Below are 17,889 nucleotides of genomic sequence, written 5' to 3'. Positions count from 1 at the left end.
GAGATGCAAGATAGACTGGATCGATGGACGACAACGATGGTGCAACGGGAGACTAACTAAGATCGTTACCGAGTGACCAGTGCCGTTCGGAGAATCGAGAAAAGGAAGGAAAGTAGGGACGCAGAGGAAGCGGAGAAAAAAGCGAAGAGCGAAAGGGAGAATCGGGTGAAGAAGAAGCGGAAACCGGTGTCTTAGCTGAAAGGGGTGGTCGAGGAAGAGGAGGGGGAGGACGAGGAGGAGGAGAAGGCGAAGGAGGAGGCGAAGGAGGAGAAGAGAATAAGGAAAAGGGTGAGAGAAAGGGTTGTTCCGGGGCAATCGCGCGATATATAAAGAGCGTGGTAGTAAGTAACAGAGAGGAGCGAGACAGAGGGCGGACAATATCGAGATATAATCGTATCGTGAATATCGGTGTGAAAGAGGCAGTCGCGAGACGATAAGTGATGTGTTCGATGGATGTGGCGCGTCTTGCGGGTGGTGGTCGGGGTAAAACGGACGCGTGTCGCGCGCGGTGGCATTGCTTGGAATCGGTGAGAACAGGCGGGCAGTCGGTGATCAGGCTGGCGGGCGCCGGGGAAACGTTTCAAAGGGCATGGCGACCACGCCACTAGGCGGTCGCCTCCCTAACGTAAACCGTAAAGGACCATCTCCGTTTGTCGGTGGTGGTGGTGGTGGCGGCGGCAACAACAACAACGTTAATTACGACAACGGTAACGGTAATAATTCCAGTAACGACGGCGGGAACAACAACAACAATAACAACACCAACAACAACAATAACATCAGCAACAAGAACAACAACAGTAGTAGCGGCTATCTCGTACATCGTAGTAGCAACGCTCAGCAGGACAGCGGCGGTATCAACAACAGCGGTGAACGCGCGGAGAAGTACGGGAAACCCGTTGATACGACCGAGTGTGGTAACGACGGGAATAACCACGGGAACCACAACGGTGGGAACGGCACTAGCAGTAACCTCGTCGGTAAACATAACGGCGGACAAATTGTCGGTGGTATCGTCGGCGGAGGAGGAAGAGGAGGGGGAGGAGGAGGAGGCGGAGGGGGTAGTGGAGGTGGAGGAGGGAACGGAGGTGGTGGTGGAGGAGGAGGAGGAGGAGGAGGAGGAGGAGGAGGAGGCGGTGGTGGTGGAGGAGGAGGCGGAGGAGGAGGTCACTCGTCAAGGAGGCAAGAACGCGGGCTAGCAGGAAGGGAACACCGAGAGCATCGAGACCACCGGCATCATCATCATCACCATCATCACCATCACCATCATCATCACCATCACCACAATCAGAATCGTGAGAGATCGTCATCGTCGTCGCCGTCGTCGTCATCGTCAGGACAACAGCGAGAGGGTAAAGCAAGCACGGTGGCTGCAAACACCGATGAGCTGGATCCGGCCGCGACGAATGCGACCAACAACTTTGAATACGACGACAACGAATGGGACATCGGAATAGGAGATTTGATAATCGACCTTGATGCGGACATTGAGAAGACGAGGGACGAGAAATTGAGCTCAGGGACAGGCATGGCTTCTACGCCTGCCTCGGCAACATCGGCATCGAATACCACGAATCATCATCACCACCACCATCATCATCATCAGTTGCAAAACACCGCGAACGGTTTGAACTCGACGAACTTGGCCGTAGCTACTACGAGTCCGAACGGTTGCGGTCAGTCGTCCTCCTTGTCGTCGTCCTCCTCGTCATCGTCTTCTTCTTCTTCTTCTGTCTCTTCCTCCTCGTCGTTATCGTCGTCGTCGTCGTCGTCGTTGTCCTCGTCGTCGTCGTCGTCGTCGTCCTCGTCCTCGTGTTCGTCTTCGTCGAACTTGTCGTCGTCCACGTTGTCGTCGGCGGCATCTGGCTGCGTACTGAACTCGACCGGGCGATCGGACAGTCCTGGCAAAGGGAACGGAACGGTGGTGGGTGGTAACGCCGGTAGCAACGGTACCGGAAACGCGAACGGATCCTCGGGAATCGTTACGGGGACCGGTGGTAAACAGCAGAGTAACGCAGCGGTGAGCGGTGTGAACGCTGCGCACGTAAATCCAGGTAATCCCGGCAAAATGGCCGTTGAACACTCGGCCACCGTCGACAAAGGCCTCAAAATGAAGATCAAGCGCACGAAGCCAGGCACCAAGAGCAGCGAGGCGAAGCACGAGATCGTCAAGTCGAACGAGATAAATGGGACGATGTCGTCGTCCCAGGAGAGCGGTAGCGGTGCCGGCGGTTCGCTATCCACGGCCGGTTCTTCCGTGGGCACAGCCGGTTCCGGTAGTTCGTCGTCGATCGGTACGGCGACGGTCGGTCAGAACTCTCAGAGCACGGACTGTTCGTCCGGCGGGAGCGGTGTTAGTGGTGTCGGAGGTGTAGGCGGCGGTAGTGGTGGTAGTGGCGGTGGTGGTAGCAGCAGCGGTGTCGGTGGCGGCGGCAGTGGTTGCGGGATCGGTGCCGGCGGAACCGGCGGCGTCGCCGGCCCTGGGGGGGCTGGCGGCGGTAGTGTCGGTGGACAATCGTCGTCGTCGAATAAATCGAAACCGGGACACTCGGGGAGTTCGACCGGCGGGACCGGAAGCGCGACCTCTTCGACCGCTGGCTCGAAGAGAGGCTCGAGCGGGCATCGCAGGGAGAAGGCACGGGACAAACACGAGAAGCCGCAGAGCAATCACGCGGTGGCGCAACAGAGCAAATCGGAGATGAACGGTAACGCGAGGCCAAGCGGGGCCGGTGGTAGTGGTGGTGGCGGCGGCGGCGGTGGTGGCTCCAGCGGGAGCAACAGTGCCAGCGTTGGAGGTGGCGGCGGCAGCGGGAACGCCGCTGCCGGCGGTGGTAACGGCGGTGCCGGACAAGGACAAACGTCGAGCGGGCCGGGCACGGGCCCGGGGCCCGGTCCTGGTATGGGGATCGGAGTCGGTGCTGGCGGTGGAGCCGGCGCCGGGGCTGCAGCGGCCACGCAATCCCAAGGACCCCCGGCAGCGGCGACAGCCCCTCAGCAGAATCAAGGACCGCCGCCGAGTTCGCGGACCGGATTCTCGGTGTCGCAGGGCCCCGGTCCGCCTACCAATTCCACCACGGCTCCGTGTCCGCCACCGAGTCCGGCTAGCGCGACCGCTGCCGGACCAGCTGCCAAACCGGAGCAAACCAAGCTCGCTACGGTATCCGGTATCGGGACCTCTATCACTGCGACGACCGACGACGCAATGGACGCCGCGGCAAGTCCTCCGCCTCCCAAGAAACTGAAGACTTCCGCTTCCGAACCAAAGGTAACCCCGTTCGCAACGAGATCGTAATGACCGCGCACGTGCACGTGCGCCACTCCATCCAGCGACGGCAACCTGACTGCATTTCTCTCAGCTAGTTGCCGTACCTTTTTTTCAAACTCGCCAAACCGAATCTATGCGATCGCTTTCACTTTTCAGAGGCATTGTCTTATCTAACTGCAATACCTTTAAAGATCGTCCTCGACGTCGTGATCGTCTGCTCGATTTCAAACCGAAGAAAATACCTCTTCCCGACTGTATGCGCACTATCTGTTAACAAATATAATAACTGATATCAAAGCCATAAATGCCGATTTGATGCTGTTCCCACCCATGGGTCCGTTTAAGATGCAATACCGTTTAATTCATTGATTGGATAGCGCGGGCATTCAATGATAGAGGAAGCATTCAAACAGCTCTTTTCTATCCTATGTATGTACATTTCTTTTTTCTCTCTCCTAAAGTTAAGCGTACACTTATGATGCGAACGTAAAAGTAGTCAGGGAGAAACGTACACAACCGTATGCACAACCGTACGCGCGTTTTTTTACACACTTAAAACTAACGTATGTATATGAAGTACCAATGAAAATGTAAAAGTACGAATTTTTGCATTGCGTGCAGGGAGATCAAGCGTACATCTGTAATTAATATTATTATTCATCAATTATATTTATATTAATATTTTATTGTTTAATCTGTCGTACTTAATAACTTGTAGATATCAATTGACATCGAATCAATTAATCTTTATAATACTTTTAATACTTTCCCATGATACTATCTTTAAACCTCTTATTACGTGTATCAATTTGTACACTTTAGATTTCAATTCTCCTCAGACTTGTTCGATTGTGATAGGTTTCGATAACTGGAAGTATACATATCAGACGTGATCCTACTACCTCGTAAATATTTGAAAACTACGTTTTATTTATCACATCTGTATTCGCTTAGACATAATCTCATAACACAATACACATTTCCCATAATGTTTCTCCGTAGTACGTAGCAAAGCAACTTGAATTGAAAGCTCCTCCTTTGCAGTTTATTTTCTCCATCATAACTAGAAAAGTTTATTTTTCTCTTGTTAAAAGATACGACGCTTCAGAAAAATGTTGTCGTTGTATCTTTTAATTCTCGATATGAAGCTTCGAATATTAAATGTTGTTCGTTTGATCTGAGGTTTATTTCGACGGTATATTATTAATTTGTCTAGAAATTTTGTAACCCTTTGCAAAAATATTTCAAGGACATTTAAATGATACAGGACGCTTTATTATAGGTTAGAATATCAATTTATAATTACCTTTTGCATTCAAACATCAGGTAAATTACATAAATATTAGAGATTGTGCTCGTCGATATATGCGAATTGCTTTTAGTTTCATAGAAACTCTCTAGCGAATAACGTTGCGTGTGATTTCTCTTTGAATTGATAAATCGCTGTTCCACGCGTAATTTGAAAAATTTCCTTCACTTGCATACAAATTGATGTCTATAAAGTATGTACATTTTCTTGCACGTTGTACAGATAAAATGTAGGAGGCTAACAATTTCAGGCTCTTGTCTATCCAAAAAAGTGGCGAAAAATGAATAAAAAGTTGAAAACAGTCGTTACAGGTCTATACGTCGACCAGAATGATCGAATTTTGTAATAAACGTGAAAGAAACGTCCGTTTTTAGCATTACTTTCGTACACGCTTTAATCGACATCCGACACGGATAACAAAAGATTAAACATCCGTTTGGTCTCTTTACTTTAAACGCGAACCCTTTCCTTTGCTCGCATTAAATATAAAGTTTCGTGGAAATGAACTTGTGACGATTTACACGCAGTACATCCACGCTTAACACAAAACAAATGCCTCATCTACAAAAGCGTTTCATATTCGTATTTGTTTGCATATCTAAGTGTACGTTCAATTTTGTAAGTAAGTTTGTACGTGATCCGTACATCGGCTAGTACGCAAATAACTAAACAATCATACGTTTGCATTAATCGCATGATTATTGTACACGATGTGTACAGATTGGTTGGCAGTCTTTAGTTCTCTTCAAATATCGCTCGATACTGTTATCGAGACGAACGATTTTGTACAGGCATAAATATTATGCTGTTCTTACAATGTAACTCGCGATGTAACTTGCAACAGAGTTGGAATAACTCTTTCATTCCCATACGAGATGCTAAAAACTAACCCGAATCGATTGAAGTTGATATCCGAAATTGCAAAATTCTAACACCGTAAATAATAAACGCTGCTACGTAGAAATTTGGTTATATTTGTAAAATTGTTCAAATAACTGAGATTAACCGTTGAAACAGTTGAGCGCCAAATGCTACGTAGACTCGTATTTCTCTGTGAAATGCAAATGCGGCTGATATACCTAAACTTTTGATTGGTAGTGTATGGTCTAGACCGCAATTAACACGGCGTACATTCAAAATGAAGCATTGCTTGTACTAATAGTTTGCCTTGGACCGCCATCTGTATTTTTAAGCCTAACTATCTTTTTACACGCGTTCCTATAGAAACACTGTCGTTCAAAGATATAAAACCTCGTGAATTCTATTAAATCCATAAATTTACTTAAATCCTATTGTCTTAACGCAAATTCACGTAAACCACTAATAACAGGAAGAAAGAATTATACACTAGACAGAGAAAATTTGGAAAACTGATTTTAATGATAGAATATGCCTATACTACCATTTTGATTACCAATCTTACCGAACACTCTTCATGAAACGTAAGAAAATAGTCTGAAAATAAAAATGCTGCATTATTATTGTTTAATTCGATAATAATTAATGTTTAAAAATAATCATTTATATCGTACAAAGATACGTAGAAAACATGTTTTTGCAATTATTCTATCAGTGGTTCTGAACAACGGTGTATATACTAATAGTATTAAAATAAGATTGAAATTTACAATTTTTCTACCACGTTTATTGGCTACATGATACGATTTGATATTTTACGCGATTACACCACCATCAAAGAAACTATTTTACACGATTTAAAGAATTGCACGGTTGCACAGTTTGCTCGGTTTATTCTGCTGCAGGGAAACATTGATATTGAATTTAAAATGGATGCGGATATTATTTGCCAGAAAGCTAGATAGCAGTTGAGTTGGTAATACGTTAAATATTAGGAAAAGATGATGGAATTTAGAACGAGTCGCGTGAATTTAATTTAAACCGTAGGAGAGAATCCACGATCGATAAACTGTTTTCTTTCACAATTGGTTCTGAGAATACCTATTACTTTTCGTACGATGCGTTAAGCGATAAAAATATAAACGGTCGAACTAACAGCGTTTATCTTACGATATGTAGGTGATAGACTACATCTATGCGATTAATGTGAACGCTTGGCAACTGTTTGCGTTCCGATCATTCTAAACATCGTATTTCACGTTGGGAATTTCAATGAATCGTATCAGTTTTAAGTCGGCATTTAAAACTTTGATGTCAATTATTAATATGCTACATTTAATATGCTATCTACTTGAAAACTGAGGGAGAGGTGAAAAGGGGCCGACAACTTGAAATCCAAAATTTTATCTCCGAGCATTCAATTAGAGCCGAGATATTGATAAAAAACTGTTGGTATTTTAGATAGGACCCTACCTGCGACGACGTTACCAATCAATCCGTTTCTGCTGGGAGTAGTCGGTTCAGTATCTATACGGTAATCCACGTAAAATGGATCGTGCTTGATCATTTATTAAAACATGGATCGTCTGTGAAAAATTGTAGAATATCGCTTGGTAATCGATGCAGAATTCAATTTGTCAAATAATTCTGGGATAAGAGAATTATCGGCTGCGTGTTACGGTGGACAGAAATATGTGTATATATATATCCTCCTATATATATATATATATATATATATGACCTAATCAATGCTACTCGTGTTTTTACACGCAGGCGAAACACCCTGTAGATGCTAAGACTGATATCGCTGTTTGTGGGTCGTCAGCCACTCGACACTCTCGACAGCCGACCGCGATAACTACTACAGCGAAGACAGTTGCATTAGTAATATTCATACAGCCAGAATCGAATGCATTAATTTTGCCCGCGTAGCCAGCGTTCTACACGCAGCACTGACCATTTTTCCTGGGCATTTCGGGAATTATTAAACAAAGGCAGAAAGGCTTAAAGTAGATCCGATATAATCGAAAGTGAACATGTTGCGGTCGAAGTGACAAGGCGTCAATTAATTTTGTCACGTTTCATGTTTAACGTTTGAAACGCGTTTTGTTGTTGCGCGTTTTTTGTTTGTTGCGCGTGATTCGGTCTTCTTTTAAATGGGACTCGTCGCTGGTCGATGTGAAATTCGGTAGGAGACGGAACGATGTGCGAACATGAATTCAAAATGTTTATTTCAAAAATATTAATCAAAAAATTTCGGTGTACATCTGTTGTGTATACAAAAAGCTGCCTATACAGACGTAACTATTATAAATAATCGGCTTCGATGTAGTAGTTATCGCTGTCGATTGGCGAGTGTCCGATTAACCAAACAACGAGATATCGGCTTGATCATTTATATAGTGTCCCATTAAAAATCCGCACGTTTCGTTCTAGTTATCTTTAAATTTTAGTAGCTAAAAAATGTTTCATATCTTTGCGCATGATCTGTGTTTCAATCGGTAACGAGCGGATTTACGTAAAACACTTTATGAATACTACAGCCAACCCGGTTGCATTTTGTACCATCTGTATAGACAGTATTCTGAACAGATAGTCTTCTATGCGCAGCACGGAAAGTTTTCTATTAATATCTCTGAAACTCTGCTTAAGAATCTAAAATGAAAATTTTGCATTTTACTTTTGCACGTTCTCGGCAAGTCCCATTCTGAATCACATCCCACAATCTATACAAGTATCTATTGTTTAACAAGTCTTATTTTGTACGCTTTGGCGTGGAGTGGCTCGCGTGCGCACGTGCTCAGATCATCATCATCATCAGCAGCATCATCATCAACAAAAACAACCACAACAACAGCTCCCGTTCTCATTCCCTCTTTCTCCCGCCTTCCCCTTTTCCTTTTACGATTTTGTGTTTCCTACTTTCGATACGCGCGATAGACACAGATCGTAAGAATGAAACGCGTCAAGTCGAATAGTATCGAAATTCGTGAACGTCAGATTTTTCTCTCGCGAGTTTCGAATCATCTCCGACCTGAGTAGGCTCAGGTCGTTGGTTTGCGCATAACACGATACGTGGAAAGGTGTAGCGGTTATTGCGAATTCAAGCCGCGATTCGAGACTGGGACTTGTTCGCTCGTGGAACGGAAGCAGCTGAGGGTACGCGAAGGGGATGAAATCAATACTCTGTGGTCTCCGCCCCCAAGAGTAGAGGAATGAATACATGGAGAGGCAAACGCGAGTGTCAATGGAACAACGTAGTAATCGACCAGTTGGAATTACTCTTCTTTTAATACGCGCTCGTTAAAACAGCTCCTAGGCTGGCTTCATTCCTTTCGTTTCTTCTACAGTTAACTTTGACACGCGGATTTCCGTTAAGAAATTTTCCTTCCATCCTCTACGGCTGTCGTTGTTACGTTTGATCGATTGATTGAACTACATATTTTCTATTACATCTCTCTCTCTCTCTCTCTCTCTCTCTCTCTCTCTCTCTCTCTCTCTCTCTCTCTCCCCCCCCCCCCCTCTCCCTCTCCCTCTCTCTTTCTCTCTCTCTCTGTATTCTCTTGTGTAAATCGATGTTGCATAGAATATTTATCGCGTATCTTTAAACATTCATTCTTCAATTACTGATTCCTTTTTGGACACTTAATCTCAAATTTCATTCACCTTTTTTTTAGTAATAACGTCGTGTTTACATAGATTTATATTTATTTTATTATTACATTTTATATATTCTTTACATTACACTTACATTACACTTAACATTACAGATTATATCGTTTGTACTACTACTAGTAATGGCTGCAAAAGTGTTGGGCGATTTTTGTTTCAATCGTATGTAGACGGATTGGGTTTGTTCGATTTAACAGAAATTTCGTTTGACGATGATCCGGCGAGAAATCGGCTGGTCTCAGCTGGAAGGAAATAATGAAATCATATGTCTGCATAAGAAACGCGAGGAGCGGTTTAAAATGCTATTAACGAGGGGAAAAGCTCTGTGCCGCGGAAGAGGTAATTGCCGTTGCACGAGCCAACGATAATTGCTCTTCCGTTCGTGTGTAGGACCGGGCGTCGCGTTCATTTTCATTCCTCTGTTTATAGGCAAAGTTCTCGTAAACGTTAGCTCCGTCGTCCTTTTATACTTGTAATTTCGCCGGGAACTCACGGTTTACCACCGATTACCTATTTCCACCGGGTGATCAGTGGCGGTAAGTAAACGCGGTTGGTTCTATCGTTTGATAGTTGTGTGTCGGGCAGAAGAACTGCACGTTAGTTTAGTGGTAGGACGGATAGTCTACGCGGGCCATTTCACGTGAAAATATAGAGAGCTACGGACTTGGTAGCTAACGACTTTGTTTGTCAAAAAGGATCAATGGCTAGAACCGCAATTCCCGTCCGTTTTTACATGGAAAAATGGTTCGTGTGCTGTAATCGGGTTCAGAGAGTAGGCATATATCATCCAGCGTATCGATGTAAGGAGGGGTCGTTGGTCGTAAGGTCGTCATCGTCGATAACGCTCGCGTAAACTAAACAAATTACCGTCTTTTATCGGGAAATTCGATGTTGCTCGATCAATGGATTCGTTATCGATGGTAGATTATGGAGCGTGTGTGCGGAACCACTGCTTCTGTACGTCGAGAATACGTTTGCCGTTGGAACGAGCCGCGCGAATCGTTGGCGAAACGAAACGAGACCCGAGTAAAAGTGGGTATCGATCGGTCGAGGAAGCCGCGGTTCACATAAATCATCGTTATCGCGATAAAAATTATGCGGCGCAAAGTATTGTACGTCGCGTGACAAAGACGACTAGAGCGTAGGCTGCAGCGAAGGGTATTAGCAAAGTACATATAGGCGCGCACGTGCTCTGCTTATATTTCGCACGTGCACCCACCAATGCAAATATGCATATACACGCCCCATCGAAACTATAAGAAAACTCAACTATCTATATAAACACGTGTATCGAGTATTTAAATCCCTTGAACGGTTTCATTGTTTCGATACCAATTCGAAACTGTATTAAGTTACCGATGAAACGTTTTCGCGTGTAGATTAAAGAAAACTGTGAAAATTTTAACGTTCTTCCGAACGAGAGTAAAATCCCTTTACCTTTTCCTCTCTCTCTCTCTCTCTCTCTCTCTCTCTCTCTCTCTCTCTCTCTCTCTCTCTCTCTCTCTCTCTCTCTGTCTGTCTGTCTGTCTCTCTCTCTCTCTCTCTCTCTCTCTCTCTCTCTCTCTCTCTCTCTCTCTCTCTCTCTCGGCACTATTTTTGATCGTAGATCGTAGAACAGAAAAAAAAAGAAAGTAACAAGTTACCAGTATCATGACTCGTTCGGAGAAAGCCGATATAGAATGAATGTTCACGTTGCAGGATATGTCCGACGTGTGCGTCGGTACAAGCGTGGGGACCATCACCGAGCCGGAATGTTTGGGGCCTTGCGAGCCCGGAACGTCGGTCACTCTCGAGGGTATCGTTTGGCACGAGACCGAAGGAGGTGAGTTGAAAAGGAAGGGTTAGCGGAAAGAGGATCGATCGTTGATTACCGAGTGAATCGCGTACGCATTGCAGGTGTGCTGGTGGTGAACGTGACATGGCGAGGGAAGACGTACGTGGGCACATTGTTGGACTGCACGCGTCACGATTGGGCGCCGCCGAGATTCTGCGATTCCCCGACCAGCGATCTCGACGCTAGAACGCCGAAGGGACGCGGGAAGCGCGGTAGGGCCGCGGCGAACGCGACGCCGGGCAACGACCTGAGCAACTTTACAGAAACGAGAAGTTCGGTGCACAGCAAATTGCGGAACGGCGGCGCTAAAGGTCGCCGCGGTGCTCAGGGCTCGCCAGCGGCTAGTCCGAGCCCGGCCGCGTTCGTCCCCCCTAGGCCGGATCCAGCCGCGAAACGGAAATCACGGGGCCCGGAAGAGGAGGACAAGAATAAGAGAAGAGCCCCGCCTCCTACGCCTCCTAGCGGTTCGCCGCCGGCCAGTCCTGTACTCCTCGAGTGTCCGGAACCGAACTGCAACAAAAAGTACAAACACATTAACGGTCTCAAGTACCATCAGAGCCACGCGCACGGCTCTGCGGATGACGATGACACGAAGGAGGGTATCACCAGTATGTCCGAGAACGACGAGAGCAATATCGAGGCCCCGAGTCCGGCGACGCCGGTCAAGTCGCCGGCGGATAAACCCGAGGGAACGCCGCTCAGGCCAGCCAGCCCTCCACCTTCCGGTCTACCACCGGAAACGCCTCCGCCTCCGCCTCGCGTTGTCTCTCCTAGTATAGAATCCGGCCCTGTCATACCCTCGGACAATAAAAACATTGTAAAGCCGGGTGTACTCAGATTCGGTCAAGACGACCTACCCGCGCCACCGCCCACGATATCGAACTCTACCACGAGGCAACAGTCGGCACAGCAACAGCAGCAACAACAGCAGCAGCAGCAACAACAACAACAACAACAACAACATCAGCAACAATCGAGTCAGCTGAGCGGCACACATTCACCGCAAAGTCCTAATCCTCGAACCAGTCATTCGCCGAGGTCTATACCGTCGCCGCACCCCAGCGCGAACATCCCGACCCCGTTGAATATACCTCAACCGCCTCAGCCGTCCCAATTGTCGCAGCACTCGCAACAGAATACCCTTCTGCAGCAAAGTCAGCAAGCACTGCAAGCCGGACAGCCCGCACCACCACCCCCGCAACAGCAGCAGCAGCAACAGCAGCAGCAGCAGCTTCAATCGAATCAACAGCTACAGTCGTCTGTGCAGCAACAGCAGCAACAATTGCCAACCGCGCATCAAATGTCCGCGCAGCATCCGCTGTCGCAGCAGCATCTTGGTCAGCCGACACAGGCGCACGTTGTGCAACAGCAACCGCCGTCGCAGTCGTCCTCGTTGCAGGGTATCTCGAGTCAACATCCGGTCCTCCAAGGACTCGCGAACCAAGTGTCGCAGCAAACGGCGCCACCTTCGCAAACCAGTCACCCGGGCCAGAGTGTGCAGTCGCATTTGCAGCCCTATCAAAGCGTGTCGCTACACGCGAAAATGCCGCAGTTTAAGGTCAAGCCGACCGCGGCACTGATGCCCGAACAAGACAAGAGCAAGGACCCGAGGGCGTCGTCGAAGCCCCAGGGCTACAAAAAGAAGTCGAGGAAATCGCCGGGCGGCAGTCCGCATCCGTCGCCTTTAGAGGCGCCGATCGTCGATCCGGCTCGAGAAGACGTCCAGAGTCCAGCGTACTCGGACATTTCGGACGACGCGGCGCCCGTGCTGGAAGCGGAACCGGCCGATAAATCGAAACAGAGTCAGGAGAAGGACGGAAAGACGGCCGCAACCGCCCATTTACCCGCGCACTTCAGCATGTACCCATACTACGGCCAGCCTCCTTACTTAGTTCCGAGCGTGCCCGATAGTAAGCCGGTCGACCAGAAGCCGAGCGATCTCACTCCGAAACAAGACATGAAGCCGCTCAATATACCGCAGATGCCCACGATGGCCAGTTTGCAGAGCGTCGTAGTGGAAAAGGAGAAGAAGGAGTTGAGCCAGTCGATGCCGCAGCCGCAGCAACAGCCCCATTATTACGGCGGTTACGGCAGCTACATACCGCCTGGTTATCCGTATCAACCACCGCAATCGGTATCGCAGCAACAGCAGCAGCAGCAACAGCAGCAGCAGCAGCAACAACAACAGCAACAACAGCAGCAGCAGCAGCAGCAGGAGCAAGAAATGCACGAGCAGAAGGCGAAGATCAAACAGGAACCTCAATCGCAACAACCCAGCTTGAAGGACAAGCAACACGAGAATCATCAGATATTAAAAGAGAGCATAGAGATGAAGAGTCAAATGAGCCCGTACCACGTTTACCACAGCGGGCAGAGTCAAAGAACAGCGGCCCCTCCGCCGCCGCCGCCAGGCCCGATGCAGGACGACCGAAGGTATTATCTGTATCCGACCGATCAGAGGCGAAAAGAGGAGTTGAGCAAGCAGAGCCAACAAGCGAAGCCACCGCCTCCGAGTCCAAAGCACCAGCCGAAGCAGGAAAAGCCGCAAGATCTGGGAAAGAACGAAGACTCGAAGAGCAAGCAACAGGAAGGCGTGAAGCCAACGATGGAGACCCAAGGACCACCGCCACCGCCTACCTCGCAATACGCGTACATTCATCCGGGATACATGCAGCCGCAACATTACGGTGCGCTACCGTTCGATCCCGGGCATCCGGTGTATCGCGGGCTAAGTCCGATGCTGGTCCCCGGACCGTATTCCGGTAACCCGTATCTCCATCAGTTGCCGAGGTATCACGCGCCTGAAGACCTGAGCAGACCACCAGGCGGGAAAGCCCTGGATCTACTTCAGCACCATGCCAATCAGTATTACTCGGCGCACAAGATACACGAGCTTCAGGAGCGCGCGCTCAAGTCACCGACCCCTAAAACGTCCGCGGCTTCAGCCAGCCCCTCGTCAGCGGGACCAACACCATCACGACCGCCAAGCGGACCGCCTAGTTCGGTCGCCGGACCGGGCCCGCCTCAACCTCAGAGCCAACAGTCGCAGGCGAAGCAACAAGCTCAACAGGGTGGACAGCAGTCGCAACAACAACAGCCGCCGGTCGACGCCGGTACCGGAACCTTGACGAAGGACAATAGATCGCCGCCGCCTCAACGGCATGTGCATACGCACCATCATACGCACGTCGGCCTAGGCTATCCCCTTCTCACCGGACAATACCCGGCCCCATACGGAGGTAAGCCTCTCGTCAGACCCTGACAATAAGTCGCGGTTCGAGCCGAACCGACCACTATCGCCGTCGTTGTCGCCATTGCCGTCGCCATCTTCGATTTCCGCAGATTCGCCTTCCACAGATAACCGATCACCCGGGAACGCGCGTCCCGTTATATTCTCCTCCGATAGATTAATAACCTTGGGACGCGCGTTTCCGTCAGTTCCATACTACCGCACACCCCGAACAAAAGATTAGGTTCTCGTACGATCGAAACCTGATCGTCGAACGGTACACACCATATTGGTGCATGCAGATGCGAATGCGTTTCGAGTTTCGAGGAAACCGACAAAGAGGATCGTACGAAAGTGTGAAAAGCAAACTTATCTCCTCTTTCCGGTTTCGACTTTTATTCGAGAGATACTATTATCGAAACACGTCTATGTAAATAATTTGATCGATTCGAACCTGAGTACCCGCGTTCCTCGACGACGCGTGCGCTATGTTTTGCTAGAACTGATATACGTTAAGATGATGTCGAATTAAAGGTACTGTCGAGTTGCGAGACACGTAGAATACGTAGTTACGGACGTATAACTCAAACTGTGATAATCGTTGATCGCGTTCGTTGTTTCGGCACGATGTGTATGACCTGTTGTGAAAATCTACTGCCTATGATCGAAGCAATCTCGATACTTGAAGCGTGTAATTGTCCTTCCGTTCGAAGGACACTGTTGCGAGTCGCTTCTTCTCTACTTTGTCCTAACCTAAATTTTCATTTAGACGCGAACCGTTTTTACCTAAAGAGAGAGAGTGGATCGGAATGAACACACAGATAAACGCTGATCCACTCGTTACGTAATCTAATTTCTACGTATTTCCGTCCTTTTCTTCTTGTTTCTTTCTCTCTCTCTCTCACACACACACACACACACACACACACACTTCCTATCTCCCTCGCTCTCTCTCACCCACCCTTCCTCCTTTCCTTTCCCTTCTCTCCTCGACAAATTCGCAAACTTTGACCAAAGCGGTCAGATTAATATAACTACGTTGTACGATGTGACCGGTTCGTTAGTTTTGTGATTATCGAGGAAACGATTAAGAGAACTTGCACCAAGTTCCCAAGGCACCGATCGATATAGAAACATGTATCTCTCTCTCTCTCTCTCTCTCTCTCTCTCTCTCTCTCTCTCTCTCTCTCTCTCTCCCTCTCCTTTCAATACGTCCTTTCTTTTTTGGTTCCTCTGTTCCACAATTCACCTGGCAAAACACGCTCCGGCGTTCAACTCTCGTCTATTTCTTCGGTCGCTGCTCTACTGTTTCTACTCGTTTTCCTAGTGCGTTATCACACTGCCCTTCGATGATTGGCTAGCTCGTCGGCACGCTAATACTTGGGCTGCGGCGTATCGAGATGGAAAGAAGGGAATCCATTGTCTGAAAACCGACGGCGAGAGTGGATACGATTCGGCACGGACACAGCTCGATTCTCTCTATTAGATTTGACTAGAAAGAGAAATAGAAACGTGACGGAATGCGAATTCGCAAGAATCGAGGTATCTCTCGAAGGGAAATGGAATTAATGGGCCCCGGTGTTTGTGTGTGTGTGTGTTGCAGCGGCAATGCTGGCGAGTCAGCAGGCCGCCGCGGTAGCATCGGTGATATCGCCATTCCCACCTAAGTGACCCGCGGCCCCCGGTCCCGTACTAGCTGCCGGAACCACCGGACCTACCTCCGCACAAACTCACCACACGTCTCATCATCCGCCGCCAGTCAGCGGCGCGGCCGCCACGGGACATCCGCACTCTGCCACTGCCGGAAGGCAAACATAGGATCGTCCGATTAGAACCTGGTCATCTCTTCTTCGACAGCAACAGCTTTTACCGCCATCGTCCCGTTAAACATCTCTCGTTTGGCCGTCGTCGTCGTCATCGTCATCGTCATCGTCGTCGTCGTCGTCGTCGTCGTCGTCGTCGTCGTCGTCGCCGTCATCCCCGTGGTTCACCAACCGCCTACGTCGGTGTTCTCGCCACCATGCTTCTTCTTCCTCTTTTTCGGCTATTGTTCCACTTCGTTCAATGTGTTCCTTCGAAGCTGGTTATGGTACTTGACACACGAGAGCCGATGGGAACGAACCGTCGAAAAGATTGGCTGCCACTCCAAACACCCGCCCACCCCACTTGTCGTCCGTTCTTTCGTAGTAACTTTTCCATTTATCGTTGCAATACCTCTCTACCATACGTAGCGTGTTTTCTACTCGCTCGTCTTACCAAGACAAAATTCAAACTCCACGCACAATTAGTACGAGATGTCAATAAAAAATTCGTCACCACTGTACGATCGTGAATAAACCACGAAAGGAGATCCTCGATCGAGTATCAACATTCTTCCATTTTTAATTAAAAACAGATTTTTTATACAAGTGTGTCTTGTGTGCGATAATCGTTTCCTCGATACCAACGATCGTGTTAAAAGAGTAGGAATTTTCGCGTGCGAGCAGTCATGATCTCTTCGGACAGTGAAGATATGAACTTACAAGCGCGATCCAACAAGGAGTTTGAGGTTATAACGCGGGAAGAACGACTCGCGACGGTACGACGCGTTGCAGTAACGGTGGTGACAAGGAACTCGTGAATATCGGATTCGAAATGGTTAATAAAATTTCCGAACGATTCCGATTCGCAAAGCAGTAGGAAAAAGATCCCGGATAGCCGATAAACTATTGAGAGCAGACGAACGATCGAGCGAGAAAGAGAGAGAGAGAGAGAGAGAGAGAGAGAGAGAGAGAGAGAGAGAGAGAGAGAGAGAGAGAGAGAGAGAGAGCGAAAGGAAACGTGCGCGCTGTAATAAATCTCCCTACGTTAAACAGTATGGACCGAGAGTGACTGTAAAATTGTTGGGTACCGCAGTGTAAGAAAGAGGAAGGAAACTACGGCCGTGCCGCGAACCAGTTGCCCGATTTTTCCCCGATGCAAGAGCGTGCATTTTTATCGCATCTACCTAGTTACGTAAAAGATGCAACACGTACGAATGGAAAACGGATACTCTTGCGCGTGCCCGTACGCGTGTGCGTGCGTTACATACTTTCCCGTTACTCGTTGTGTATAACGCGTACGAATGTTCGATTTCGAACGTTGTATATGTGGTGGTGAAATTATAAATCGTTGTATTTTATTGTAAAAAGATGAAGAGATTGGTGAAACAGAAACTTGACATTTTTCTAGAGAAATTGCATGACTCGTGAATGGCACAATTCTTAGACGATTTGATTGCCCTGCGATTAGAAACGCATGTGTGTAAAATGTCGATTACGATGTCAAACAAGTTCGAACGAAATATGCGTCGGATAGGAGAGTATAAACGTAAAATAAAAAAAAGTAAAAAAAAATTATGATAATTCTAAATAATGATAATACGATGGTAAGCGATTGTACATTGATTACACTAGAATACTATTTGTTTACTAAAAATAATGATAGTACCGTTGCGCGAATACCGTTGGACAAAATTGTGTATGTGTGCGTATGAGGGTGTACTTTTAGCCAGAAAGGAGATGGGTGGGAGGGAGGGAGGGGGGGGGAGAGAGAGAGAGAGAGAGAGAGAGTGACGGGAAGCACGAGCTAATTAAAGAAACAGACGGCAAGTCGGATAAGACTAATTAACGAGAAACGGAGAAAAAGAAGTCTGTTAAACAGCGTGTGTGTATGTAATGCATGCATGCATGCACGCACGCGCG

The 17,889-nt window shown here is 47.9% G+C and overlaps 1 protein-coding gene across 1 annotated transcript; it reads left to right on the top strand.

The window, feature by feature from the left end:
• The first annotated feature begins 66 nt into the window (after positions 1-66).
• On the top strand, positions 67-16,022 carry LOC143430318 (uncharacterized). Its single transcript, XM_076906481.1, has 5 exons — positions 67-1,007; positions 1,107-3,265; positions 10,803-10,926; positions 11,001-14,177; positions 15,771-16,022. The coding sequence occupies exons 1-5, from the start codon at positions 590-592 to the stop codon at positions 15,836-15,838; spliced, it is 5,946 nt and encodes a 1,981-aa protein (XP_076762596.1). The 5' UTR covers positions 67-589; the 3' UTR covers positions 15,839-16,022.
• The last annotated feature ends 1,867 nt before the right edge of the window (positions 16,023-17,889 follow it).

This window comes from Xylocopa sonorina, chromosome 13, assembly GCF_050948175.1.
Source record: "Xylocopa sonorina isolate GNS202 chromosome 13, iyXylSono1_principal, whole genome shotgun sequence".
NCBI classification, from domain to species: Eukaryota; Metazoa; Arthropoda; class Insecta; order Hymenoptera; family Apidae; genus Xylocopa; species Xylocopa sonorina.
Note: the sequence above shows the minus strand (reverse complement) of the source record. Positions and strands in the feature narration are given on the sequence as shown.